At 48.4% G+C, this 26,998-nt stretch overlaps 2 protein-coding genes across 2 annotated transcripts in view; both read left to right on the forward strand.

The window, feature by feature from the left end:
• Window positions 1–8,119, forward strand: part of EFCAB3 (EF-hand calcium binding domain 3) — a 47,383-nt gene extending 39,264 nt beyond the window's left edge. Inside the window, exons 18-20 of the mRNA XM_090041650.1 lie at window positions 2,425–2,609; window positions 6,153–6,275; window positions 6,967–8,119. Coding sequence (XP_089897776.1) covers window positions 2,425–2,609; window positions 6,153–6,275; window positions 6,967–7,254 — 596 coding nt within the window. The 3' untranslated portion in view covers window positions 7,255–8,119. The remainder of the gene's footprint in view (window positions 1–2,424; window positions 2,610–6,152; window positions 6,276–6,966) is intronic.
• A 63-nt stretch (window positions 8,120–8,182) lies between these two features.
• The window catches only part of METTL2A (methyltransferase 2A, tRNA N3-cytidine), a 32,432-nt gene continuing 13,616 nt past the window's right edge, over window positions 8,183–26,998 (forward strand). Inside the window, exons 1-2 of the mRNA XM_090044142.1 lie at window positions 8,183–8,386; window positions 11,515–11,606. Coding sequence (XP_089900268.1) covers window positions 8,286–8,386; window positions 11,515–11,606 — 193 coding nt within the window. The 5' untranslated portion in view covers window positions 8,183–8,285. The remainder of the gene's footprint in view (window positions 8,387–11,514; window positions 11,607–26,998) is intronic.

Below are 26,998 nucleotides of genomic sequence, written 5' to 3' on the forward strand. Positions count from 1 at the left end.
CTGGGGGCTTTTTCTGAAAAGTCACAATAAGATGTTATAAGAAGAGGCTGCACAAACAGTCCAGTCAGCTCTATGAGAACCAGTGACCTTGTAATGTCAGTTGGGTCCAATCTGCATTGGTAAATCCAGCTGTTGTGAAATGGCACCCTTGATAATGCCACTTTCAATACAGAGTGTGGGTCTGCACTCATGCTGTTGGTGCCCTTGTCCTGTATATTAACACAAATGTTTGAATGGGGTTAAAGGGAACAACAACCTTACTAGCTAGACTGGGTCCAAGTCAAACTGTGGCAAAAAAGAATTTTAATCTAAGGGATTGCACTATCACTCCATTAAGGTCTACAGCAGTAATTCTCCACCAGGGTGCCACTGTAGCCTCGGGTGCTACAAGATAGGAAAAGTGTCAGTATAGGAAGCTGTAGTGTCAAAAACATTCCCAAGTTGTTTACCCCTCAAGAATTGCTCTATTACTGTTCCATAGTCAAAAAACAAGCAATTGGTAAGAGTTGACATTTTCCGAGGGGTGCCTCAAGGCCTACCAGGGGTGACTTGAGTTTATAAAGGTTGAGAACTGCCACTCTAAAGCAGGGCTGCCCAACTTCAAAGTGGCTGCAGACTGCTGGCCTCCCAGCCATGCCACGCAAGCTGAACACCCCCAGGGCTATATGTCACATAGGTTCCATGCTGTGCTACATGAGTCTCTCTGACTACCCCCGCCACCTTGTATTGGGGCTGACATGTCACATAAGCCTTCTCTCCCCCATCACACCACGAGCACCCAAAGCACCATATGAGGACAAGTCCCAAAACATCACTTTAGCCTCTGCCATGCCTATGGCCCCGATACATGGACATGCCGCACCATGTGGGTCCCCTGCGTGAACAGATGTGATGTGCGCTGCAGTCTTGCCATGTGGCTCTCACCTGCTGCATGGGAAGTGACTGCACCATGGTGGGGCAGGTGCCAAATGCGGTCCCCAGCAGCCCTCGCTCCTGCAGCCCCATGGGCCACACCACCCTGTTCTGCCCTACTTCCAAGATTGAGGGCAGGCAGTGGAAGCTGAGGGAGGATGGGGGAGTTCAGGGACTCCAGCATCAATGCAGGATCGCAAAGGGGAGCAGTGCCTGCACCAGGAGCCCAGGGGCTGCAGCTTAATCCCTTGGGGTGGGTATAGCCATGCGCAGGGCCGTGCAGTTTGTGGCACCACAAACCACTTTATGGTGCCACAAGCCACACATGGGGAACATGAAAACATGTACCATGCTGCAAACTTGCAACATGGTGGAAAATTTGCTACTGAGAAATCCTGGTAGCAAAAAACCCCACCAGAATAAAAAGTGGTACAATGCATGCAAAACAAGTGTGTGCCAGAACAAATGGAGACCAGGCCATCCAGAGCAATGTTCTGGCTGCTGGCCAAGCCTCCATGCTGCCCCTGCTGCTCCAGCATGCCACCAGGTAAAACTGCTGAGGCCAGCACAGGTACTGAACCCAGCCTCCCCAACCCCTATCCAGGACAATTTGCTGCATGCCAAAACTCACATGCAAAGGAATGCGATGGGGTACAAAGCAGCAGCTACAAATTTGTGCTGCCACTATTTGTGCCTCTACAAGTGCACACCCCTGCACATGGGGACCCGCCCTTGGGGACAGCATGCACCCCATAGGCTGCTAGTTGGAGAGCCCTGGTTTAAAACAATCAGATTAGCCAAGCCAGCCTTAAATAATGTTTAGCTCCTCTTTGTGGCAAATCAAAGTACAGCAGCTCACAGGCTACAGAAGACTATGTGTTTAGTTCTTACGATGACTCATTGATTAAGACATTTTCAGAAGCGTTCTCTAATTTGTGGTACCTCCGTTTATGGATTCCTAACTTTACACATACAGAGGCCTGATTATTTAAGGGAGCTAAGAACCCCCAACTTGCTTTGGCTTCAGAGGGAATAGTAGGGGTTCAAACGCCCCTGAAAATTAGGCCCTGACGTCTCTAAAGTGGTGCACCCCAACTCAGATATTACTGCATGAGCCTGGATGGCTTATTAGCCTGGCCTGCTGAAGGCAGGCCATTTTTTGTAGCCAACAGCACACAAGTGACATAGCTACAATTACATCTAGCCATCTTTGACACATTAGCCCAAATGACTAACTGTGTACAGTTGGGTTGGCATGGGGCAGCCTTTAGCGAAAAGCTTGAACCAACATGTCTAGTACCATTGCAAGCTGGCTTGTCTGGTCTGCCAGTACACACTTCTGTCTTAAGGAAAACAAGGTACAAAGAGAGGAGGAAGGTGAGTAGTAGGGATCTCAGGACTTGCACAGTTCAGATTTGGTTGGAGTGGTCATAAAGTAAGAAGAGCTAAGAGCTAAACAGCAGACAGCAGTGCTCAATTACTAACGCCCAGTCTTTTTCTTCCTTTTGTTAGCAAGTATTTCCACTTCGAACAGCCCTTATGCACAAATACCCATCTTCCCATTGCTTCCCAATCGAGATGGCATGACAAAGACCAGGCCACAAAAAGACTTACAAAAGCTGGAGATGCAGAGGAGGAAAAAAAGGATACCATCCTTTGAAAACCACTTCTTTCATAAAAGAAACTGGGTGCATGAGGTGAGCAGAAGCAGTTTAACTATGGAATGACCTCCGAGGCACAAGAACAAGTCTGAATCCTTGTGTCACAGATACATTCCCACTGAAATCTGTGGTGTCAACATGCCTGGCATGCAACTGGCATGTAGGCACCTGAGACCTATTGCAAGGTGACATGGAAGGTGGTGTAACTTAGATTCTGTTAGGCTCAGGCGATCGGTTTTGCAAAGGAGCCTTAGATGTCTTTGAAAATCCTAGCCACATTCTTTTAGACATCCCTACTCATATCTAAAGGTCTAAATCAGTGCATCTTATCTAGGGAGCTGGAAGCTCATGGAAGTGGCAGTAGGTTAGGTGCTGCTTTAACACACTCTCTTACAAACTTCCCATTTTTCTCACCAACTTTAGAATGCATTACACTTCATGAGCCAGATTCAGCGATATGAAACAGGAGTGAGTCTGAGTACGTCTACAGAAGCCTATAGCAATGTGGTAGACAACTAAATGTGCTGAAGAGGAATCAAATTACATCAATTTAGCTTCCCTTTAAATTTTTTAGACTCATTTCTGAAGGAGGTAACTGGAAAAATGCTATCTGGTTCCCTGTAAGAGAAAGCCCCCGTGTCCCAGACCTGTTTTTGCGGTTATTTAATTCATATTCATTAGTACAAGTGCACAGTGGCAGAGCCCTTAAGAGGGCTTCTGGTAAATCCAGAAATGTGAAGAAGAGTCTTTCTCCAAGCTTAGTGCTGACCCATCAGGCAACTCTGAGTGAGTAGCTAGTCATCAAGCAGAACCAAAGATGGCCAGACATAAGACTGACCACACCACTCCCATGAATTCTGTTCACTATATACACTAACATGTCTTCATCATGCTCATCTATAAAGAGTTACCTTAGGTTTAAACAGACCTTGGATACTCTATAATTTAATGTGTGTTTAATGCAGTGGACTTACTGGACATGTCTACGTGTGCGCTTTAATGCACAATTTTAAAATGTCACAAAAAGTACATTTTTACTAATGGGCATTAAAATAGGATTTTCTATTTCTGTACATCCTTTCTGTAGTGGGGGGCCCAAAACTGGACAAAGCAATCCAGATGTGGCTTCACCAGTGCTGAATAGAGGAGAATAATCACTCCCCTCAATCTGCTGGCAACATTCATACTAATGCAGCCCAGTATGCCATTAGCCTTCTTTGCAACAAGGACACACTGTTGGCTCGTATTCAGCTTATTGTCCAATGTAACCCCCAGGTTCCTTTCTACAGAGCTGCAGCTTAGCCAGTTGGTCCCCAGTCTGTACTGGTGCATAGGATTGTTCCATCCTAAGTGCAGGACTTCTCACTTGTCTTAACTGAACCTCATGAGATTTCTTTTGGTCCAGTCCTCCAACTTGTCAAGGTCGCTCTGAATCCTAGGCCTACCCTCCAGTGTATCTAGTACTCCCACCCACTTGGTGTCATCTACAAACTTGCTGAGGGTACACTTCATCTCATCTTCCAGGTCAAAGATACTGAACAAAACAGGCGCCAGGACCAACCCCTGGGGCACTGCACTTCATTCTAGCTGACAACTAGACATCAAGCCATTGATTACTATACTTTGAGCCTGACAATCCATCTAGTTTTTATCCACCTTACAGTCCATTCATCCAACCTATATTTCCTTGGATTGCTTGCAAGAATGTTGTGGGACACTGTATCTAAAGCCTTGCTGAAGAGAAGGTATATCACGTCCACTGCTCTCCCCACATTCAGAGAGCCAGATATCTTGTCATAGAAGGCAATCAGGTTGGTCAGGAATGATTTGCCCTTGGTGAATCCAGGCTGACCGTTTCTAGTCACCTTCTTCTCCTCCAAGTACTTAGAAATGGATTTCTTGAAGACCTGTTGCACAATTTTTCCAGGGACTGTGGTGAGGCTGACTGGTCTGTAATTCCCCTCTAGATCCTCCTTCTCGTTCTTAAATGAGCACTATATTTGCTGTTTTCAAATCATCCAGGACCTCTTCTGATTGCCACAAGTTTTCAAAGAGGATGGCTAGTGAGCTGTTTGTTGGTGAGAAAAACAGAAAGTTTGTATGCAGTCACATCAACCAACTCCCTCAGTTCTCTCAGGTGCATCACATCCAGCCCCATGGACCTGTACATGTCCAGCTTTTTCTTAATAGGCCCTAACCAGTTCTTTTACCACTGTTGGCTGGTCACCTTCTTCCCATACTGTGCTGCCAGGTGCAGTAGTCTGGGAGCTGACCTTGCTTGCGAAGACAATGGTAAAAAAGGCATTGAGTACTTCAGGCTTTTCCAAGTCATCTGTCACTAGGTCGCCTTCCTCATTCAGTAAGGGACCCACACCTTTTCCTGATCTTCCTTTTGTTGCTAACATACTTGTCAAAACCCTTATTCTTCATGTCCCTCACTAGCTGGAACTCCAGTTTTGCTTTGGCCTTCCTGATTTCATTCCTGCATGCAAAGCAATACTCTCATATTCCTCCCTAGTCATTTGCCCATTTCCATTTTTTGCAAGCTTCCTTTTTGTGTTTTAACTCACTAAACAGTTCTCTGCTAAGCCAAGCTGGTCTTCTACCATACTTGCTAATCTTCCTGCACATCAAGTTGGTTCATTCCTGTGCCCTCAGTAAGGTTTCTTTAAAATACAACCAGTTCTCCTGGACTCCTTTCCTCCTCAATCTGGCCTTCCAGGGGATCCTGCCCATCAGTTCCCTGAGCAAGATGAAGTCTGCTTTTCTGAAGTCTAGGGTCCCTACTCTGCTGCTCTCCTACCTGACTTTCCTCAGGATCCTGATCTGCATCATCTTATGGTCACTGCTCCCAGAAGATTCTGGGAGAAAACATGGCAAAGCTGCCTCTGCAGCTGTCTAGGCGGGATATCTGGAGGAATAAGCCTCTCTCTAAATGCTGGAGAAGAGAACAGCCCTAGGCTCTTCAGGTCCCAATCTCAGCATCAAGTAACTGAGGCCATACAATAGTGAAGGAATGAACTTAAGTTCCTGAAACCTTGTGCTCTCGATATAAATCTTAGCTAGTTATAAAGATGCATATCTTCCCTGCCTTCTGACTATCTTCAGACTAACACAGCTAACTACCTCTCTCTCAAACCATACTGCCCATTCCACAAGCATACCTAATTCTCTATTCTCCCCTACAATACTCACCCAAACTGTTTTTTATGGGAACCCCTGGCTATGTTTAGTAACATGGAATAATACTTTCAGAGCCCACCAGTCTATGTTTTATTAAAAGTATTTTGGCATACATCAGCATTGAAAGTGCTTAAGCCTAATCTTATCTTGGTTTTTCTAGTGTAAATTAAAAGCAACTCCACTGACTTCAGTAGAATCAGTCTGGATTGACACCAGTGTAACTGAGAACATGCTTGCCAAGATAGGACTAGTCAAATCTCATGCTTCAAGTAAGGATTTCCCCCAATACACAACAATAAACAATTGCCTAGGTGCATTAGAGAGGGCTTTGTTGTCCCTAAAAGCATTAGGACCAAAAGCAGATAAACACCTACTTCTGTTTTTTTTTTAAATTAGGCAACTGCTTTCAAACCTCCTGATGACTTCCAGGAACGGCGAACCTCCCTTAGTCTAAACCCCCAGTTGCTGAACAAGGAACGCTGGTTGACTATAGAAAACTTGAATGAGATACGAACAAATGTGAGTATAAAACCAAACACCTCTCCTGAGGACTTCCAGCACCCTTTGCCTTTTGAATCTATGCCTGATGAGCACCATGCTGTGGGCTCTCCTCCCCCATGTGGGATTTTCAGACCCAGCTAGGCTCAGGCTCCTGCAAGGACTCTTTAATCCAGCATTCTCTTCTTCCATGCACTGGCTAGCTCTAGGGATTGGGAGTAGGCCATGGCATCCCTTTTGCCTCTAGTGTGCTGGTTTCAATCCAGATAAAGGAGATTATTCATTCAGGAAGCTGGAAGTGGGACACCTTGTCTCTTACTAGTGGGGTACTGGAGCGAATACCAACAGGTCTGTCCCAGCATCCACCTAAGGGTGTCCTTTTGACAAAGTGAAATGTGTAAATGTCTGTGGGGGGGAAGTAACCCTGCACATGCTGAAAGAACGCTGCCGAACTGCTGCTGTTGCTGCAAGGAATTGTGCACAACCAGCTAGATATTAGGGGGTTAACAAAGCAGCAACAGGCTGCTTTTCTCCCTGCTGCAGAGCTTGGGTGTTCAAACTGCTGGCAAGACATTTGTCTTCTTCTTTCCACCTTCTGAAAAAACTACGTGCGTCTTATGTCAGGGGGAAGGAGCAAGGGAGAGGTAAGGTGAATAAAACGTGAATAAATGCAGTGTTGCAGCCTCTTTCAATTTCCATCTTGTCTCCATAGGTGAAGCAGGTAACTGATACGTACAGGCAAGGGATAGCACTCCAGGAGAGGAACAGGTTATTGAAACTGTGGCAGAAAGTACATGGCAGACAGACTGGGTTAGAGGCAGGAACCGAGAGCTTCTATCACACTTTTTCCACCTACTCCTGGTCATGGAACATCTGCCAGGAACTGGTGACACCCAGTGACCTTCGAAAGTATGATAACAAACTGTACCACAGACAGCATTCCTCAGCCTCCTCCACAGACGCTGGCATTAAGGATGGGAAAGGAAGAGAAAAGCAATGAGAAAGAAATGACCAGGCAGCCACATCTTGTTAACATTGCTGTTGCCTCCTCTCTCTCGCTCTCTCTCTCACACATGTTCACCACCCTCAATTTTCTGCACGTATTTTGGGCGGTTAAGCTTGCAGCCCTGGAGGCTGGGAGAGGGAAAGTATCCCCTTTGGATACTGCCAAGCACAAATGACGGGTGCCCCTGGAGGCTGGGGGGGAGCACGGTGACCGCCCGCAGGTGGCCACAGCAGTGGGGTGGCAGGCACTGACCAGCGGCTGGTGACCACCCTGCAGACACTGCCAGCAGCGATGGCCAGCAGCAATTGGTGACGCCCACAGATGCTGCTGGTGGTGTCAGTGGTGGGGGGGTGGTGAGTGGCAACTGCTTGCAGGTGCTGTTGGCAATCCTTGTCAGGGGGTGCACCCCCTATGCCTCACCAATGCCGCCAAGTATGGTGAGAAATCATAAGTGGCACCTGGCTTTCTGCTGCCCACCTCGGTTCCTTCTCTACAGCCAGCTCCAAGCATAGGAGCCTCAGCGCCGGGGGCTGGAGGCGCCGGGCATCCCGCTGCTCCGCCTCGCAGGCTGCATTGGGCGCTCTCCCCTCCGCGGCGCGAGACGGTGTCTGGCGCAGCCACGCGTCCTGATCTCGGGATCCCGCTGCCCTGACGCGGCACATCCCGGCTCCTTCCCGCTCACGCGCGGCCCGCACCCCATCGGCAGCAGCCGCCGGCTCTGGGCACACCCCAGACCGGGAGGGCGGGGAGAAGCCCGCCTCTGAGACTGCAGCTGTCTTGTAACTTGCGGGGCAGCTCCTTCCGCTCCTGCCCAGTCTCCGGGCGGGGCCCGGAGGAGGAGCCGGCAGCGGCTGCCACGTGCCTGGGCCCCGCCCCCTCCCTTCCGGTTCCCCTTTCTCTTTCTCTTCGCTCGCCCCACCCCGCCCCAGGCCACGTGACCCCGCGGCGGTGGCGACCAACGCAAGTCTCGCCGGTGGGCATGGGGAAATCGCGCTAGTTTCCGGTTCCGGGTCCCGCGGCCCGGCATGGCGGCGCCCTGCGAGCCGGAGGCGGCTCCGGGGAAGCGGCAGCAGTTCGGGACCCGCCTCCTGACCGATCCGAGTCACGTCTTCCAGCACAACGCCTGGTGAGCGCGCTGCCTTTGTCCTGGGCCAGGCCGACCGACACGAGCGGAGAGGCCTGCTTGCTGGGCGCCCCCTAGGCTGAGGCGGGGAAGGGGCGCGGCCCAGCCCAGGGCGCGCCAGATGCCGCCCCCGAGCCGGTGGGTGGGCAGGCAGGCAAGGATCCCTGGGACCCCGCTCCTGGGGGACACGTGATCCCCTCCTTAGGGGTGCGCGCATAGGCAAGCGGGCCCTGCCCCCAGAGGAGTCGCGCATGGCTCTGCCCCACGCCCCTTTCTCATGTTTTTCTGCAGTGCACAGAAAACCTGGATCCTCACATGATACTGGGAATCCAGGACAAATGCTATCTGGTAGTCACAGGGCCCAGGGCTGGGTCTTGAATTTCCCATTTCAGGGCTGTCCCACCTAATTAGGAACAAGTGGTCACTTTAGCTGGTGACACTAGGTGACCGTGCAGGCATTGAGCCCACCCAGTGCCCTTGCTCAGGACTGAGGCACTCCTGTGCTGCAGGGGTATGATAGTGAGGACTGTCTCTTTGGGTTTGATACCGGTTGTAGAGGGCTCAGTGATGGAGCTCTTGCCTCTGGCTTGTGGTGATGTCGGTGCCCATTGTAGTCTGGGACTGTTTGGTCTTGGGATGTCCAGCACTGAAGTCCTACAGCGTTTCTAGTAAAGGGCTGAGATATTGAGCTCAATGTGCTTCCTGGATTTTATTTTCTGCTGTTAACGTTCTTACTCCCAAATTCCTCCTGACTTTCTGTTCCCTGATCAAATGCATTGTTTTTTATCCTGAACTGTTGTTTGTCACAGCAAATAAATGGTTGTAGAGCATTTAAAATATTTGGTGCTTTTTGGATGTTTTTGATGTTTCAAGTGCCCTGGCAGCTGATGCATGAACTATCTAGGGATCATGTCAATAGGACATCAAAACTACTCTAAAGTGAATGCTGTTGAACAATACAAGCATCTCTTGGGAACGGTGGGAGGCTCTGGGGTTTGTTTTGTTATTTTCCAGAAATGTTAAGTGTCCACAAAGTGTCCACTGAAGTGGGCTTAGTGGGAACTGTAGGTACCTGGTACTTTTAAAAAAAGTGGACTGAAATTAATACCTTTCAACTTAGCTTTAAAGCTGCTGAGTTCCATCCCAGACCTGCCTAAGTTTTGGTGGCGGGTGAAGTAATTTCTGTATGTAGTTTATATATTGCGTAGTAATGCAATAGGAATTATTTGATATCAAAGATACTTTTTAAAAGTAAATCCACAATACTTCTTTCTAACAAAATAAAGGGACTCCTAGGAAAGTATCATTTTGTTTTTTTAAGTCATAGTTAAATGTAAATATTTTTTTAAATCCATGCTGAAGCCAGAATAGCCCGTATCTTCATGTTTCAAAGTTCTTAATTCAAAAGCAACCAAGCAAACAAATTTGGCCCATTTAATGCTTGCCCAGCTTTATATACGCATCAGAGCAGTTAGTACAGGGGTGGGCAATTATTTCAGGCAGAGGGCCACTTTTGACAAGCTGTTGAGGGTCTCAAGGGTAGCCCCACCCCTTGACAGGTGCCTTGCCCCCCGGTCATCTTGTAAACCCTGACCTTTGCCACCAGAAGTCCCTCCCCTTACCCCTGGAAGTACTCCTTTCAGCAAGGGATTTTGCCATCTCAGAACCAGAAAAGTACTAAATTATATTCTAAAAAGTGAACATCCACAACATTCATTAATTTGATTTAAAAAAATATGTTGTCCTGATTTACATACATTTGCAGTGCACAGTAGGTTAAAATGAAGTCTTACTCTTGTATATTGTGGGGGGGTGGGTATAGATATGTGGGATGCAGAAGCATGTGGGTGGATGTGTGGGGAGTATGGGTATGGGGTTCATGGGGGGGAGGGTGGCTGAGGTGTAGGAGCTGGGGGGTTGGGGTCTGCATGCATGGCAGTGGGGGGGTGCATGTGGGACACCCTATGAACATGCGCACACACTCTGCCTACACGCACATACATGTACCAGCATGGTCCTGTGCTCCTGGTCGAGTGATGCATTTGGGAGCTACATGATGCTGGAGCAGGGCCAGGAAGCAGAGAAAGGGGTGGGGTGGGTCTGGGCTGCTGGGTTCTGCTGCAGGCTCCCCTTGGGTCCTACTGCCCCTGGCTCCTGTCATCTTTGACAGGCAGCAAGAAACAAATAAATATTAATTTACTGAATTTTTTAGGGGCCCTGTGGACCAGATACAATGACCTGGCGGGCCATATTTTGCCCACCCCTGAATTAATGTGCTCTTAATGCCTTAGAGCTTCCCTGTTCCCTGGTGTTATCTCAAGCACAATGGTTTTCAATCTGTGGTCCACCAGTCCCTAAAAGTCTGCAGACTGTCACAAGGGTCAGAAAAAAATGACTATAATCAGTCAAAAGTATGTGAATACCCACACTTAGAATTCAGAGGCATCCATACCTCCATTCGGGGATCCAAATTTCCAAAGGGGTCCACACTTCCATTCAAAATGTTTTAGGGGTTTGCAAATGAAAAGAGATTGAAAGCCACTGCTCTAGCTTATTGAAATGCATATTGTTTAACATTAAATCTATGTATGACATTACCATGCCATTTTCTTGAGGTTACTCAATAAACATCAAAGTTTTGGGGGCTCTTGGTCCAATGGAAGAACCTATTTTGGTGTCTGCATAGATGGCAGAAGTTTCATCTTATGCTTTTCCAGCCAACTGCTATGTTGTGGATCTGATTAAAAAAAAAATACAGTTTTAATATATGACAGAGTCCAGGCAATCCTTAGTACTCCTGCCTTGTCCACAAGGAGGCCTGATAATGTCAAATGTGATGGTAATTTTATACTGTGGCGTTCCATCCATTGAAACTGGATGTTTTTACAAAAACAGTGTAGAACCAGGATCTACAACAAGTGATAAATGATAGATTACTACTGAGCAGGCCTGTATTTCAGTTTATTGCACCTGAGTGAGCCATCTCATGCTCCCTTTGTTGACTGATTAAGGATATTTCTCTCTCTCACTTTACTTGGTGTTGAAATGTTTTCATGTAGCTTGTGGTTTTCTCTATTTTTGGTTTAGCTTAACTTTCCTGGCCTGGTAGCTCATCTGATTTTTCCCAACAGGGATAATGTAGAGTGGTCCGAGGAGCAAGAAGCCAGTGCAAGGAGAAAAGTTCAAGAGAATAGCATTCAGTTCGTGCCACCAGATAAACAAGGTACTTATAAATTAAGCTCTTGTTTTTAAAAACCTTGACTTGGCAATAGAAGCGCTGACAATTCTAGCTGAAAACACAGCTTAATTTATTTTCAGAAAAATTCATCCAAGTGCACATTATCAAGTGCCCAAAGCTAAAAAGTTACTGGTCTTAATACGTCCCTCCCAGACGTATTTCAGACTTGTCTGGTATCTTAGTTCATTAAATATTAGAGGTAGATCTACACCAGGGTAGATTGTATTTAAATTAAACTTAATTTAAATCATGATTTAAATCATTTGCCAGGAAGCATCAATTTAATAATTGTTTTCTGCAAAAAGTGCATTCTTGTTGTTTGATATCCTTTATTCATTTAACTTCTTGAAATTTTGCACTTTTAGAGAAAGGTAAGGGCTTGGCTCTATGTACACAAACTTGCAGAGAGACAATAGGGATGATGGGTAGGGAATTGGGTCTGTTCTCGCTCATCTTCTTGCATATATCTTGACTTCAAAAAAGCCTTTGATCTGGTATCCCATGATCACCTCGTGGCCAAACTGGCCAGTTGTGGCCTTGGCTCCACCACGATCCGCTGCCTGGGAAATTGGCTCCATGGTCGGACCCAGAGGGTTGTGATTGATGGCAGTCACTCATTGTGGTGCCCTGTGACCAGTGGGGTCCCTCAAGGCTCTGTCCTGGGACCCATCCTGTTCAACATCTTCATTAATGATGTGGACATTGGAGTCAGGAGTGGACTGGCCAAGTTCGCCGATGACACCAAACTTTGGGGCAAAGCATCCACGCCCGAAGATAGGCGGGTGATCCAGGCTGACCTGGACAAGCTCAGCAAATGGGCGGACAAGAACCTGATGGTGTTTAACACCGAAAAATGCAAGGTTCTCCACCTTGGGAAGAAAAACTTGCAGCATCCTTATAGGCTCAGCAGTGCTACGTTGGATAGCACTACAGAAGAAAGGGACTTGGGGGTCATCATTGACCACAAGATGAACATGAGCCTCCAATGCGATGCTGCGGCTAGTAAAGCGACCAAAACGCTGGCTTGCATCCATAGATGCTTCTCGAGCAAATCCCGGGACGTCATTCTCCCCTTGTACTCAGCCTTGGTGAGGCTGCAGTTGGACTACTGCGTCCAGTTTTGGGCTCCACAATTCAAAAAGGATGTGGAGAAGCTTGAGAGAGTCCAGAGGAGCCACGCGCATGATCAGAGGTCAGGAAAACAGATCTTACGATGACAGGCTGAGAGCCATGGGACTCTTTAGCCTGGAAAAGCGTAGGCTCAGGGGTGATCTGATGGCCACCTATAAGTTTATCAAGGGTGACCACCAGGATCTGGGGGAACGTTTGTTCACCAGAGCGCCCCAAGGGATGACGAGGTCAAACGGTCACAAACTCCTGCAAGACCGTTTCAGGCTGGACATAAGGAAGAATTTCTTTCCTGTCTGAGCCCCCAAGGTCTGGAACAGTCTGCCAGCGGAGGTGGGACCCAGCTGACTTCCTGCCCTTTGGGCAGGGGGCTGGACTCGATGATCTCCCGAGGTCCCTTCCAGCCCTAATGTCTATGAAATCTCCATATACTGCTGTTAACAAGGATGTTATCTCTGGAGACACGAATCCATAGTTTGAGAGCTGAAACCAAGCAACACAGAGATACTTAATGGGATCTTCTAGACCAGGGATGGGCAATTAGGTTGGGCGGAGGGCCACTTACAGAGTTTTTGCAAGCTGTTGAGGGCTGCATGGGTAGCCCCACCCCTTGGCAGGTGTCTCGCCCACTGGTTGCAATTTTTGGATCTGAACTCCTGCTCCCTAACCTCTGACGTTTTTCACCAGAAGTCCCTCCCCTTTCCCCTGGAAGTACTCCTTTGGGGAAGGTGGTTTGCCATCTTAGAACTGGGGGGAGGTGGGAGGAATTATATACTACAAATCAAATGCCTATAATAATATCTTTTCATTTAATTCAAAAAAAATATTTTTCTCTGGATTTGTGTGCATTTATGCCGTATGTATGGAAGTGATTGCATAATAACTCAAAATGCAGTCTTACTCTTCTATATTGTGTGGGATGTGTGGAGGAGGTTGTGGGGATGTGTGGGTGGTATTTATGGGGTGTGTGATTGTGTGTGGGGGAGGGTGTGTCCATGCGGTTTGCAGGAAGGGTTTGAGGGTAGGTGGGGTGTGCATGGGAGCCCCCTGGGCACAGCCCCTTTAGCTGATCAGCACCAGCCCCACAACAGCCCAGAACTCAAGTGCTCTGCAGCATGTCCCCACCACTGACAACACCACGCAGCTACAAATGCACTCTGTATTGCCCAGCTGTGGCATGTTCTGCTGCCCTGGGCATGCAGCAGTAGCGGCAGGGACCAGTGTACGCAGCTGAGATGCTGCATGCCCCAAGGCAGCTTTGAGCTCGTCTGTCCAGGCTCAGCAGCAGCAGCAGCTGAGCAGAAACTGCTGCTCAGCATGTGGGAAAGTGGCCCCTCCCCCTTACCTGTGAGCTGCCTGTGACTGCTGTACACTGTCACCGCTGCCGCACTGGGCAGCCCAGAAGTGGCGGTGACAGCTACAGTGCAATGAGGCACATGCTTCGGGCCCAAAACTGCCCAGCAAGGATGAGAGGCTGCTTTCCCCCATGCCAAGCAGCAGTTTCTACCCAGTTGTTGCTGCTCCGCTTGGACAGACAAGCCCAGAGCTGGCGCTGAGGCCCAGACTCAGCAGCGGCAGTGCGGGACAGAAACTGCTGCTCAACACGGAGGCCAAGTGCTGCCCCCCTCCACTGCCAGCACTTCCTGGTGCAGTCCCTTGGTGCCTGCACGGGGCTGCCCTGCATCTGCTCTGTGTTATCACTGCTGCCCCATGGGACAGCCCAGAGATGCTGGTGATGTCGCAGAGACCCAGAGCAGCCCCACACAGGCTATGAGCAGCTGCACCAGAAAATGTTGGCTGCAGGTAGGGGAGGGGCCACTTCCCCACACGCTGAGCAACAGTTAGGCCTGCGCTGCTGCAGCTCAGCCCAGATGGGTGACCACAAGGTCAGGGCTGCACGCACTTGTCCCTCCCTATACCTCAGGGCTGGGGAGGGGGTGACTGGGAGCAAGCAAGTGCATGGAAGCCCAGCAACAGCTGGACAGGAGTTCAGGGCCTGCACCAGTGTCCTGGGGACGGTGCTGGCAGGGCTGAGTGGGGCAGCAGGAGCGCGGGATCCCAGCCAGTAGGGGCTCCATGGAGTCCGGCCAGCTCCCCTCCCTGTCTACTGGTGCAGCCCAGCCCAGCCCAGCTCCATAGATCCCTGCCAGCCCACACCCCATGCTCCTGCCACCCTGCTCTGGGCCCCAGCAGTGCTGGCCCCTGGATACCTGCCTGGGCCCTGTGCTCCTGCACGCCCACCGCCATTTTCACCACTTCCCTGCCTGCCTGCTGGCCACTCCTGCACAGCCACAGTGACAGGACTTGGCAGGAGCTGGCCGGCCCCGAGGACTGGGATGATCACCTTTGGTCCTCCCCTGCCTCCCCCGATCCCCACTTTCTTACCTGAATTTCCTGCTCCGGTGCAGACCAACACAAACAGCCCCATGGTCACAGGCCAGAAGCTAAGCAGAGGCTTCTCGTTGGAGTGGTGGGGCTGGGCGAGCCTTGCTGCTGCTGGGTCCTGCCTGCTATGGCTTCCCCTGGCTCCGGCTTCCCCAGGCTCTTGTTATCTTTGACAGGCAGCCAGGGGCAGATAAATACTTATTTTCTACATTTTAGGGATTCCACTAGCCATATTTTGCCCATACCTGTTCTAGACTGAGCACTAAGTCCCATTGGGTAGAGTGGTTTTCTTTAATCTTTACTAATCTATAGAGGAGCCTCTGGGAACCCCATAAAAATGAGCCCCAAATGTAGTCCATGGCCTAGTGTGACCTATTTATAAAAACTTTTCTAAAAGATTACATGAATATATAGTCACAAATAGTATATAATAAGAAGTTATGATCCCTATTCCATGTTGATATCTTTGAGCTTTAACAGATCTTAAACCTATAAAAGGTAGTTTAAATTTATTTTTTTTAAAAGCATCTTAACAAAAAGGGGGGGAGATTAAATAAAAAAAAATCTTTTTTTTTCTTCTCTTTTTTTTTTTTAAATCGCTGATTTTTATCCACCTTGGTCTACACAGTCAAAGAGCTGTGCTAAGAAGCCTTGCTGTAAACCGTGCCCTGACCATGCTATACAAGTCACACCCTAAAGGGTTTTAATGCAACTGGTTTAGTGTAGCGTTGGGCACATGTCAGTAAACCTCTCCAGTGGGTGACAGGAACTGATTGACTCTCAGTTCTTTAGAAAAGGTGGAAAAAAGTATAGAGAAACCAGTAGGCTGTATGGTTTCTAGAGCAGAGCAGGTGCAAATGGCAAGAAAAACATCTCTTACAAAGTAACCTTGAGTGTATGCATATGGCACTTTATCTCTAACCTGTTCTCTTGCCACTGTTTGCTGCTCACCTTCTCCCCAAACTGTGCTGCGTGGTGCAGTAGGCTGGGAGCTGACCTTGCCTGTGAAGGCTGAAGTGAAGAAGCCACTGAGTATTTCAGCCATTTCTGCATCCTCTGTCACAAGATTGCCTCCCCACATCAGTAAGGGACCCACACTTTCCCTCATCTTCCTCTTGCTACCAACATACTTGTAGAAACTCTTGTTGTTACCCTTTGCATCCCTTGCTGACTGCAACTCCAATTGCACTTTGTCCTTCCTAACTTCATCCCTGCATGCCCGAGCAATGCTCTTATACGCCTCCCTATTTATTTTTTCAAGTTTCCACTTGTTATAAGCTTCTTTTTTCTGACTTGGTTTACTGAAGAGTTCCTGCTGAACCAAGCTGGTCTTCTGCCATACTTGCTTGACTTCCTATGCATCAGGATGGTTTGTTCCTGCACTCTCAATAAAGGTTCTTTAAAGTACAGCCAGTTCTCCTGAACCCTTCTGTCCCTCAGGCTGGCTTCCCAGGGGATCCTGCCCATGAGTTCCCTTAGTGAGTCAAAGTCTGCTTTTGCTGAAGTCCAAGGTCCTTACTCTGTTGCTCTCCTTCCTTCCTTTCCTCAGGATCCTGAACTCGATCATCTTGTGGTCAGTGCTGCCCAAGTTGCCATCCACTACTGTATTCCCCACAAATTCTTCCCTGTTTGTGAGCAGTAGGTCAAGAAGACCATGGCTCCTAGTTGGCCGCACCAGCACTTGCACCAGGAAGTTGTCCCCAGTGCTCTCCAAAAACTTACTGAATTGCCTGTGCACTGCTATGTTGCCCTCCCAGCAGATGCCAGGGTGATTGAAGTCCCCCATGAGAACCAGGGCCAGTGATTGAGAAACTCCCACTAGCAGTTTGAAGAAAGCCTCATCTACCACTTCCTCCTGGTCCGGTGATCTACAGCAGACGCCCACCACAACATCCCCCTTGTTGCTCTCCCCTCTGACCCTAACCCGGGGACAGACTATTTCCAGTTTCATACTGGAGCTCTAGAATCATATGGCTCTTCTACATAAAGTGTAACTCCTCGTCCTCTTCTCCCTGCCTGTCCTTCCTAAACAGTTTATATCCATCCATGACAGTGCTTCAGTCATGTGAGCTGTCCCACCGAGTCTCTGTTATTCCAGTCATGTCATAGTTGCTTGACTGTGTGAGGACTTCCAGTTTTTCCTGCTTGTTTCCCAGGCTCCGTGCATTTGTGTACAGACACCTGAGGTAACTAGTCAATTGCCCTGATTTCTCAGGAAGTATGAGAACATCTTCCCTGTTGTCACCTCCTGCTTGCTGTTCCTTTAGGTCACCTGCTTCCCCACTTACCTCAGGGCTTTGGTCTCCATCCCCCAGTGATCCTAGTTTAAAGCCCTTCTCACTGGGTTAGCGAGCCTGTCTGCAAAGATGCTCTTCCCTCTCTTTGTCTGGTGGATCCCACCTATTCCCAGCAATCCTCCCTGGAAGAACATCCCATGGTTGAAGAAGCCAAATCCTGCTGGCAACACTGCCTGCACAGCCAGGTATTGATGTGCTCAGGGTGTCCCCTTTCCCACTCCCTGGTCTGTCCATACCTGAGGGGGGTGAGCAGAGCCCTTGCTATCATGGCTGTTTCTCCAGGATTTGCACACCAGCGACCGGAGCCATATGCCCTCATGACCCCTCCCACTTGTCCCAGGAGCATAGGGGGAGCAGAGGGGTGAGCCAGCCTGAAAAACACAGCCCACATCCCTCAGCTGTTGCCTCCTATGGCAGAGATGCTGCTTGGAGCATGGGGATGACTAGTGCAGAGCCCTGCAGGGGACAGGAGCAGGAGTGCCTGGAGGAGCAGCTGCTACACAATGTTAGCACTGCTAGGTCTGCAAACAGCTAGCCTTGATTCATAAGATGAACCCAGAGATTTTGAATAGTAATCCATAGCATCAAATACCTTCTGCCCTGCTGTGGTCTGAGTTCTTTGCAACAGAAGTATTGCTCTATTATTTTTCCAATACTCAAAAAACAAGAGAAAGCTAAGAGATGACATTTTGAGTCTAAAAATGTTGAGAACCACTGGTCTAAAGTCTCAAAAGTACTCAGCACCCAGGAGTTCCCATTGTATTGAGCTCATTTGAAAATCTGGAAAATACTAGAGGACATCTGTGAAGGGAAATCTGTCAATGTACATTTTCTGAATTCTGCTTGATGTTAGGAAGTTGCCATATCATTGAATACCTTGGTGTATAAGAATGAGTGCTGTGTGATATACCTCCTAGATGAGGAGCAATAGAGGTTCATTATCATTTGATGGTTCCCATTTACATTTGGAAGCACCTGGAAACAAAAGAAGGGTCAAAGCTAAAAGAAACTCATCCAGCCAAGTTTTTTCAGAAGAAACAGTGACTAGAAAAATAGAAAGTTCTCAAGGTGTAGAACAAAGAAGAAACTGGGTAATAAAAGTGAAGGCGTCTTAAGAGGTTTGAGAGAAATAAAGGACTTGCAGACCTCAGACAAAAGAGGCTATTTCCTCTTTGGGGTGGGGAAGGGAGAGGGGCAGGTTTCTTTACTGAAGGCTCAGACAGAGAGGAGGAGGATAAGGATTAATGGAGAGACAGGTACTTCAAATTTCTGGAGCAGACACCATGAGCAGGGATAGAGAGAGGATCCTGATTAGAAGACTGTGATATAAACCTAACGATTGTTGGCTTGGAGCTTCCCTTTAAAATTCATGCTTGCTTCAACTATCATGTGTCCTTGAAGAGATTAATGGAAAGCCCAGAGAACCTATAAGGCTGGAACTCTGGGAAAAGCTATACTGAGGAAATGTAGTGCATCGGACCTGGTCTTAAGAGCCTAAAGTACCTGGGTTACATGGGCCTACCATATTTACTCAAATATAAGATGATCCTGATTATAAGATGATGACCCCCCCCAAATTAGATTAGCTATGGAAAACTGATACATTTGTTATAATTTACAGGTATATAATCTAATTACAGTAAAAGCTGCGTGATCCGGACCCTTTATAAACCGGTATTCTCTATTAACCGGCATGTCAGCTTATAATGGAAAAGCAAAACCAAAAGTGCCCACCATGACCCTTCCAGTTTCTCTGAGCCCTCACAGCCTGGGGCAGAGCAGCCTGCATTGCTGAGCCCCCGTATCCCCAGGGTATAGCAGCTTGCATGGGGCCTGCCTCCCTGTCCCTTGAGGCCCCCAGGAGAGGCGGTGATGCAGTGGGAGAGGCGGCGGCCCAAACAGACAAAGACACCTGTTCAGGCCACTCAGTTAACCAGCATATTTTGTTATCTGGCACCCCCCCATTCCCATGGGGGGGTGCCAGATAACAAAGCTTGTACTGTATTGGAATTTTGCCTTGAATTTGTCGCCTTCCCACTACCCAGCAGGGGAAGTATATCTGGGGAGGCCAGTGCTTTGCTCTCTTTCCCCCCCTCCCCCTCCCAACTTTTTCCCTGGCAGCCCCTTCCTTTCTCCTTGCTCTCAGACCCTGAACTCCCTGAGCACATAAGTGAAGAGAAAGTTAGAAAACAGTAACCTTGAAATTAAACATGGCTATTGCAATTTGTATATATAGTACTCATACACTTAGTCCATCCAGAATTAATACATTACCTTTTTGTGAAACTGCTGGAGGTTTTAACACAGGTACTCCATAAACACACTTTTGAGCCGTGTTTTGGCACCTACTTATATGTAGTACAAACTATCCATAATATGAGTTCAAAGCCACTCTCTTAAAAGTTTATATTTTAAATCATGAGTACTTACAGTACAGAGTTATACAGTGCAGACAGGCTGTTTGTCACTGGAGCTGCAGTATATTGTGAAGCAGATGGGACTTTGCAAGTTGCTTTAAAGGAAAGGGTGAGTTGCATTCATGTATAAACTAGCTGTGGACATAGAAGTGGCATGACTTCCTGTCCTCCTCCTGGAAGCTAATAGTTCATTGATTAAGATGATTGTACTCAGGATCCTGAGGAAAGGAAGGAAGGAGAACAGCAGAGTAAGGACCCTGGGCTTCAGAAATCAGACTTTGACTTACTCAGGGCACTGATGGGCAGGCTCCTTTGAGAGGCCAGGCTGAGGGAGGGAAAGCAATCCAGGAGAGCTGGTTGTACTTTAAAGAAACCTTACTAAGGGTGCAAGAACAAACCATGCTGATGTGCAGGAAGATGAGCAAGTATGGCAGAAGACCAACTTGTTTTTGCAGGGAACTCTTCAGTGAGCTACAACACAAAAAAGGAAGCTTAACAAGAAATGACTAGGGAGGAATATAAGAGTATTACTTGGCATGCTGGAGTGAAATCAGGAAAGCCAAAGCAAAACTGGAGTTGTAGCTAGCAAGGGACAAGAAGGGTAAGGGTTTCTACAAGTATGTCAGCAGCAAGAGGAAGATCAGGGAAATGTGGGTCACTTACTGACTGGGGGAGGCAATTTAGTGCTAGATGAGGCAGAAAAGGCTGAAGTACTCAATGCCTTTTTTACCTCAGTCTTCATAGGCAAGATCAGGTCCCAGACTACTTGCATCTAGCAGCACAGTTTGGGGAGAAGGTGAGCAGCCAACAGTGGCAAAAGAACAGGTTAGGAACTATTTAGAAGTCAGTGGGGCCTGATGCAATGTACCTGAGGGAGTTAGCCAGTGTGATTGTAGAGGCACTGGCCATTATCTTTGAAAACTTGTGGTGATCAGGATTGGTGCTGGACAATTAGAAAAGGGCAAATACAGTGCCCATCTTTAAGAAAGGGAAGATCATGGGGAACTACAAGCCAGCCAGCCTCAACTCAGTCCCTGGGAAAATCATGGAGCAGGTTCTGAAGGAATCCATTTCTAGGTATTTGGAGAAGAAGGTGGTTAGGAACAGTCGGCATGGATTCACCAAGGGCAAGTCATGCCTCACTGACCTTCTTGTCTTGTGTGGCAGGATGACAGGCTTTCTGGATGCAGGCAGACCTTGACTTTAGCAAGGCTTTTGTTACAGTCTCCCACAACCTTCTCACAAGCAAGCTAAGGAAGTACACGGGTTGGATGAATGGGCTGTAAGGTGGGTAGGAAACTGGCTGGATTGTCAGGCTCAAAGGGTAATAATCAATGGCTCAGTGTTTAGTTGGCAACAGGTCTCAAGTAGCGTGCCTCAGGGATTGGAATATGGGATAGAGTGCATTCTTACCAAGTTTACGGATGACACCAAGCTGGGGGAATTAATAGATACACTGGAGGGTAGGGCTAGGATTCAGAGGGACCTAGGTAATTTGAAGGATTAAACCAGAAGAAATCTCATGAGGTTCAATAAGGACAAATGCAAAGTCCTGCACTTAAGGTGGAACAATCCCGTGCACTAGTACAGGCTGAGGACTGACTAGCCAAACAGTAGCTCCTCAGAAAAGGCCCTGGAGGTAACAGTGAAAAATTAGCTTAATAGGAGCAAATAGTGTGCCCTTGTTGCAAGCAACACTAACTGCGTGCTGTACTGCATTAGTAGGAGCATTGCCAACAGATCAAGGGAAGTGATTATTTTTTTCTCTTTGGCACTGGTGAGGCCACATCTGGAGTACTATGTCCAGTTTTGAGCCCCCGCTACAGAAAATATGTGGAGAAATTGGAGAGAGTCCAGTGGAAGACAGTGAAAATGGTTGGAGGACTGGGGCATGTGAGTGAAGTGGAGGGATCTGGGCTTATTTAGTCTAGAGAAGAGAAGACTGAGGGATGATTTAATAATAGTCTTTAACTACCTGAAGAGTGGTTCCAAAGATTCACAGATTGTAGAGTCGGAAGGGACCACAAAGGATCATTGTGTCCAACCTGCTGCCCCTGGCAGGAAAGAGGACAGGTCAGATGACCCCAGCCAGGTGACTGTCAAGCCTCCTCTTGAAGACCTCCAAGTTAGGTGATAGTACCACCTCTCTTGGAAGCCCATTCCAGATTCTGGCCACCCTTACTGCAAAAAATTTCTTCCTAATGTCTAACCTAAATCTACTCTCCACTAGTTTACACCCATTATTCCTAGTTACTCCTAGGGGCACTCTGGTAAATAGCGCATCTCCAATTCCCTGTTGTCCTCCCTTGATAAACTTACGGGTAGCTACAAGGCCTCCACTCAGCTGTCTCTTGTGAAGGCGAAGAGATCCCCCAACCTGCCCTTGTAGGGTCTTTCACTGAGGCCACTAATCATGCGAGTAGCCCTCCTCTGAACCCTCCAAATTCTCCGTGTCCCTCCTGAAATGCGGTGCCCGCAACTGGACACAGTACTCCAGCTGTGGCCTGACCAATGCCGCATAGAGGGGGAGCATCACCTCCCTTGATCTGTTGGTCATGCATCTGCTAATACACGACAAGGTGTGATTGGCTTTGTTGATGGCTTTGTTACACTGCCGGCTCATGTTCGTCTTGGAGTCGGCTGTGATTCCAAGATCTCTCTCGGCTGCTGAGGAGGTCATCCCCCAACCTGTGTAGGTGTAGGTGTGCTGGGGATTCCTCCTCCGTAGGTGGAGTACCTTGCATTTACCTTTGTTGAATTGCATCCTATTTCATTCTGCCCATTGATCCAACCTGTCCAAGTCAACCTGTATCTGCTCACTGCCCTCTGGTGTGTTAACTTTGCCCCATAACTTGGTATCATTTGCAAACTTGGAGAGGGTGCTCTCCACACCCTCGTCCAAATTGCTGATGAAGATATTAAATAACACTGGTCCAAGGACCAAAACCTGCGGGACTCCACTGCCCACCTCCTTCCAGGCTGAGAACGACCCGTCCACCACCACTCTCTGGGTGCAATCCCTAAGCAAGTTGACCACCCACCTGACTGTGTAGTCATCCACTCCACAACATGCTAGCTTCCCTATGAGAATAGGGTGTGAAACAGTGTCAAAGGCCTTCGTAAAGTCCAGGAAGGTGACATCAGCCTCAGCTCCTGTGTCAAGGCAGTGTGTGACTTGGTCGTTAAAGGCTATGAGGTTTGTCAGGCAGGATCTACCTGTGATGAACCTGGGCTGGTTTCCCTTCAGCATCATTTCCCCTGCTTGGTGTTCACAAACGTGATCTTTAGTTTTGGGGTTTTTTTCCAGTATTTTCCCACGGGTAGAGGTAAAACTGACTGGGCTGAAGTTACCCGGCTCATTTCTTCTCCCCTTCTTAAAAATGGGCACCACATTCGCCCTTTTTCAGTCCTCAGGGACCTGGCCGGAGCTCCATGAGTGCTCAAACAGCCATGCCAGAGGCTCAGCTATGACACTGGCCAATTCCTTGAACACCCATGGATGGAGGTCATCCGGGCCAGCTGACTTGTGCTCATCCAACCCCTCCAAATGCTCCTTAACTAAGTCAGTACTAACCTTTGGCGGTCTGGTGCCTTTTGAACATCTGTCTGTGCTCAAGGTGGGGGAATTGTCTTGGTCAGTATTAAGGAATACTGAAGTGAAGAACACATTGAAGAGCTCCGTCTTTTTCCTTGCATCAATCACCAGCTATCCTGATTTGTCCTGCGGGGGCCCTATGTTATTCTGTGCCTTCCTTTTGCTTGCTGTATATCTCTAGAAGAACTTTTTATTGTCCTTAATTGTTGTAGCAGTCTAAGGTCTAGTCCTGCCTTGGTCTGCCTAACTGATTCCCTGCAATAGCATGCCAGGGAAGTGTATTCTTCCTTGGTGACTGCCCCCTGCTTCCACTGCCTATAAATCTCTTTCTTTGCCCCCAGCCTTTCCTGGAGTTCCCTGTTCAGCTAAGGGGCCCTTTTTATCCCCTTACCCCCTCTCCTGCATAAGGGGATAGACTCCTTGTGTGCCCCAAGGATCACTCCCTTGGGAAACCTTCAACCCTCCTGGACCCCCATTCGCTCAATGCTCTTGAGTTCTGCCACCTCAGTAACTAGCCTTCTAAGTTTAATAAAGTTGGTCCTTCTGAAGTCTAACACTTTAGCGTCACTGGGTATTTTTCCCACCCTTCCCTGGATGGTGAACTCTACCAAGCGATGGTCAAGAGTATAAAGCTAAGCTGTTCTCAGTGGTGGAAGATGCAGAACAAGGAGCAATGGTCTGAAGTTGCAACATGGGAAGTTTAGTTTAGATATGAGCAAAAATTTCTCTCTAGGAGGGTAGCAAAGCACTAGAACAGGCTACCCAGAGAGGTTGTGAAATCTCCATCCTTAGACATTATTACGTCCCAGTGAGACAAAGCCTTGGCTAGGATGATATAGTTGGAGGTGGTCCTGCTTTGAGCAGGGTATTGGAGTAGGTAACCTCCTGAGGTCTCTTGCAACCCTGATTTTTTTTATGATTGGCTCCAGGGAATCTCACTTCCCACCCCTTTCCTCTCTGGACAGTTATTTTTGCTTGGGGACAGATTTAATCCAGGAGGTTTCTCAGGAGCCTGCAGTGGGGATTGTAGGCCGGACTTTGAGGGAGAGCAGAACAACTGGAGCGTCTTACCCCAGAAAAGAGCTTTTCCAGAAATCCATTTCATGCCTCAATGTCCCCATGTGTTAGAATGATGCCCCGGGGGAGGCACACCTGGGCCACGGATTAGCGAGGATTTAGTTAGGGAGCTTCTGGAGGGGTTGGACGTATTCAAGTCAGCCGGGCCGGATGATCTCCACCCTAGAGTTCTAAAGGAATTGGCCGAGGTCATTGCAAGTCCCCTGGCACGACTTTATGAGCACTCGTGGTGCTCTGGTGAGGTACCGGAGGACTGGAAGAGGGCCAACGTGGTTCCCATCTACAAAAAAGGCAGGAAGGAGGACCCGGGAAACTATAGGCCGGTTAGTCTCACCTTGATCCTAGGCAAGCTGTTCGAGAAAATTATGCTGGCACACATCCAGGAGGGGCCAGCAGGAGACTGCATGCTTAGGGGCAACCAACATGGGTTCATCAGTGGCAGGTCCTGTCAGACCAACCTGGTGGCCTTTTACGATCAGATCACCAGATCATTAGACACAGGGGTAGAGTGGATATAATCTTCCTGGACTTCCGGAAGGCTTTTGATACTGTCTCTCACCCTGTTCTCATTAAGAAACTGGGGGGCCGTGGTGTAGACACCCACACAGTCAAATGGGTTGCCAACTGGCTGGAGGGCTGCACCCAGAGGGTGGTGGTGGATGGGTCTTTCTCAACCTGGAGGGACGTGGGCAGTGGGGTTCCACAGGGCTCGGTCCTCGGGCCCGCACTGTTCAACATCTTCATCAGCGATTTGGATGAGGGGGTAAAAAGCACCCTGTTCAAATTTGCTGATGACACTACAATGTGGGGGGACGTGGGCACACTAGAAAGAAGCAACAGGCTACAATCAGACCTAGACAGGTTACAAGGGTGGGCGGACGAGAATAGGATGGGTTTCAACACAGACAAGTGCAAGGTGATGCACCTCGGAGGGGAACAACCGGCACCATACCTACAGGTTGGGGAACTCCCCTCTTGTCAGCGTGGAGGCGGAAAGGGATCTGGGGATCATCATTGACTCCAAGATGAACATGGGCCGGCAGTGTGGAGAGGCAGTAAGGAAGGCCAACCGCACCTTGGCGTGCATCCACAGATGCATCTCGAGCAGGTCCAAGGAGGTGATCTTTCCCCTCTGTGGCACTGGTCAGGCTGCAGCTGGAGTATTGCGTCCAGTTCTGGGCGCCACGCTTCAGGAGGGATGTGGACAGCATGGAGAGGGTCCAGAGGAGGGCCACTCATATGATCAGGGGGCAACAGGGCAGGCCCTATGAGGAGAGGCTACGGGACCTGAACCTGTTCAGCCTCCAAAAGAAAAGGCTGAGGGGGGATCTTGTGGCTTGTTACAAACTAGTCAGAGGGGACCAGCAGGCATTGGGGGAGTCACTGTTCCCCCGAGCACCGCCAGGAGTGACCAGGAATAATGGCCACAAGCTGGCAGAGGGTAGGTTTAGGTTAGATATCAGGAGGCACTACTTCACAGTCAGGGCGGCTAGGGTCTGGAACCAACTTCCAAGAGAAGTGGTGCAGGCTTCTACCCTGGGGGTCTTTAAGAGGAGGTTAGATGCACATCTTGCTTGGGTTGTTTGACCCCAGTATTCTTTCCTGCCATGGCAGGGGGTCGGACTAGATGATCTGCTCAGGTCCCTTCCGACCCTAGAAACTATGAATGAAACTATAAACAAGCTATTTTTAAGATATCTGATCTTGGGGCAGGAATTATTGGAGGGATTCTTCAGATTTCTGTTGTGTAGGAAGCCAGACTAGAAGATTACTATAGTCCCTTGTAAACTTAGTCTGTTTTCTGAGTGGTACTTGTCAGCTGTCCTTGATTTCTTGTGCTTTGTTGCTACTAATACTTTTTGCACTTCTTAAACCGAAGCTGTTAGTGTTTTAGATGCGTTAGGCCACAAACCATCCCTTTGAGGTAGTTAAAGCTTATAGAGAGCTACCGCACATCTGGAGTAGAACATAGCAGCTGTTCAGTATAATAAAGCAAAACTGCACTACAGGGCAGGGGAGGATTCATCAGAATATAAATAACTGTGTTTGAATCTTGATGAGATATTTACTATTATCATCTTGTACTTGTACAGGTATACTGGTGGGATCACTCACCAGTAAGGATTAGGACCTTGTATTTTATCATCTGAAAGATGGCACTTCCAGTTCCAGCAGGACTCTGTCCCTGCTGTGACACTGAGGAAGGCAACCAGTGATCAAATGAACAATACCACTTTCTATGGCACATGAGTATTCCTTGAATCTTTCTCACACAAGTACCGTATTTACTCAAAAAGAAGATGAGGCTTTTCCCACAATCAAAATGGTGCAGAAGGCCTCTCATCTTGCATTCCCATACAAAGTGGAACAGGGCTGCTACAGCTTTGACTCTAGCTCTGAGCCTGGGTCACAATAACCTACTGCCCCCCCACCCCTCTGCTCCCCTTTGCAGCTTCTGCCCCCTTTCTCCCCCACCTC

This window comes from Crocodylus siamensis, chromosome 4 (assembly GCF_052110815.1).
Source record: "Crocodylus siamensis isolate JL-2025a chromosome 4, ASM5211081v1, whole genome shotgun sequence".
Classification (NCBI taxonomy): Eukaryota; Metazoa; Chordata; order Crocodylia; family Crocodylidae; genus Crocodylus; species Crocodylus siamensis.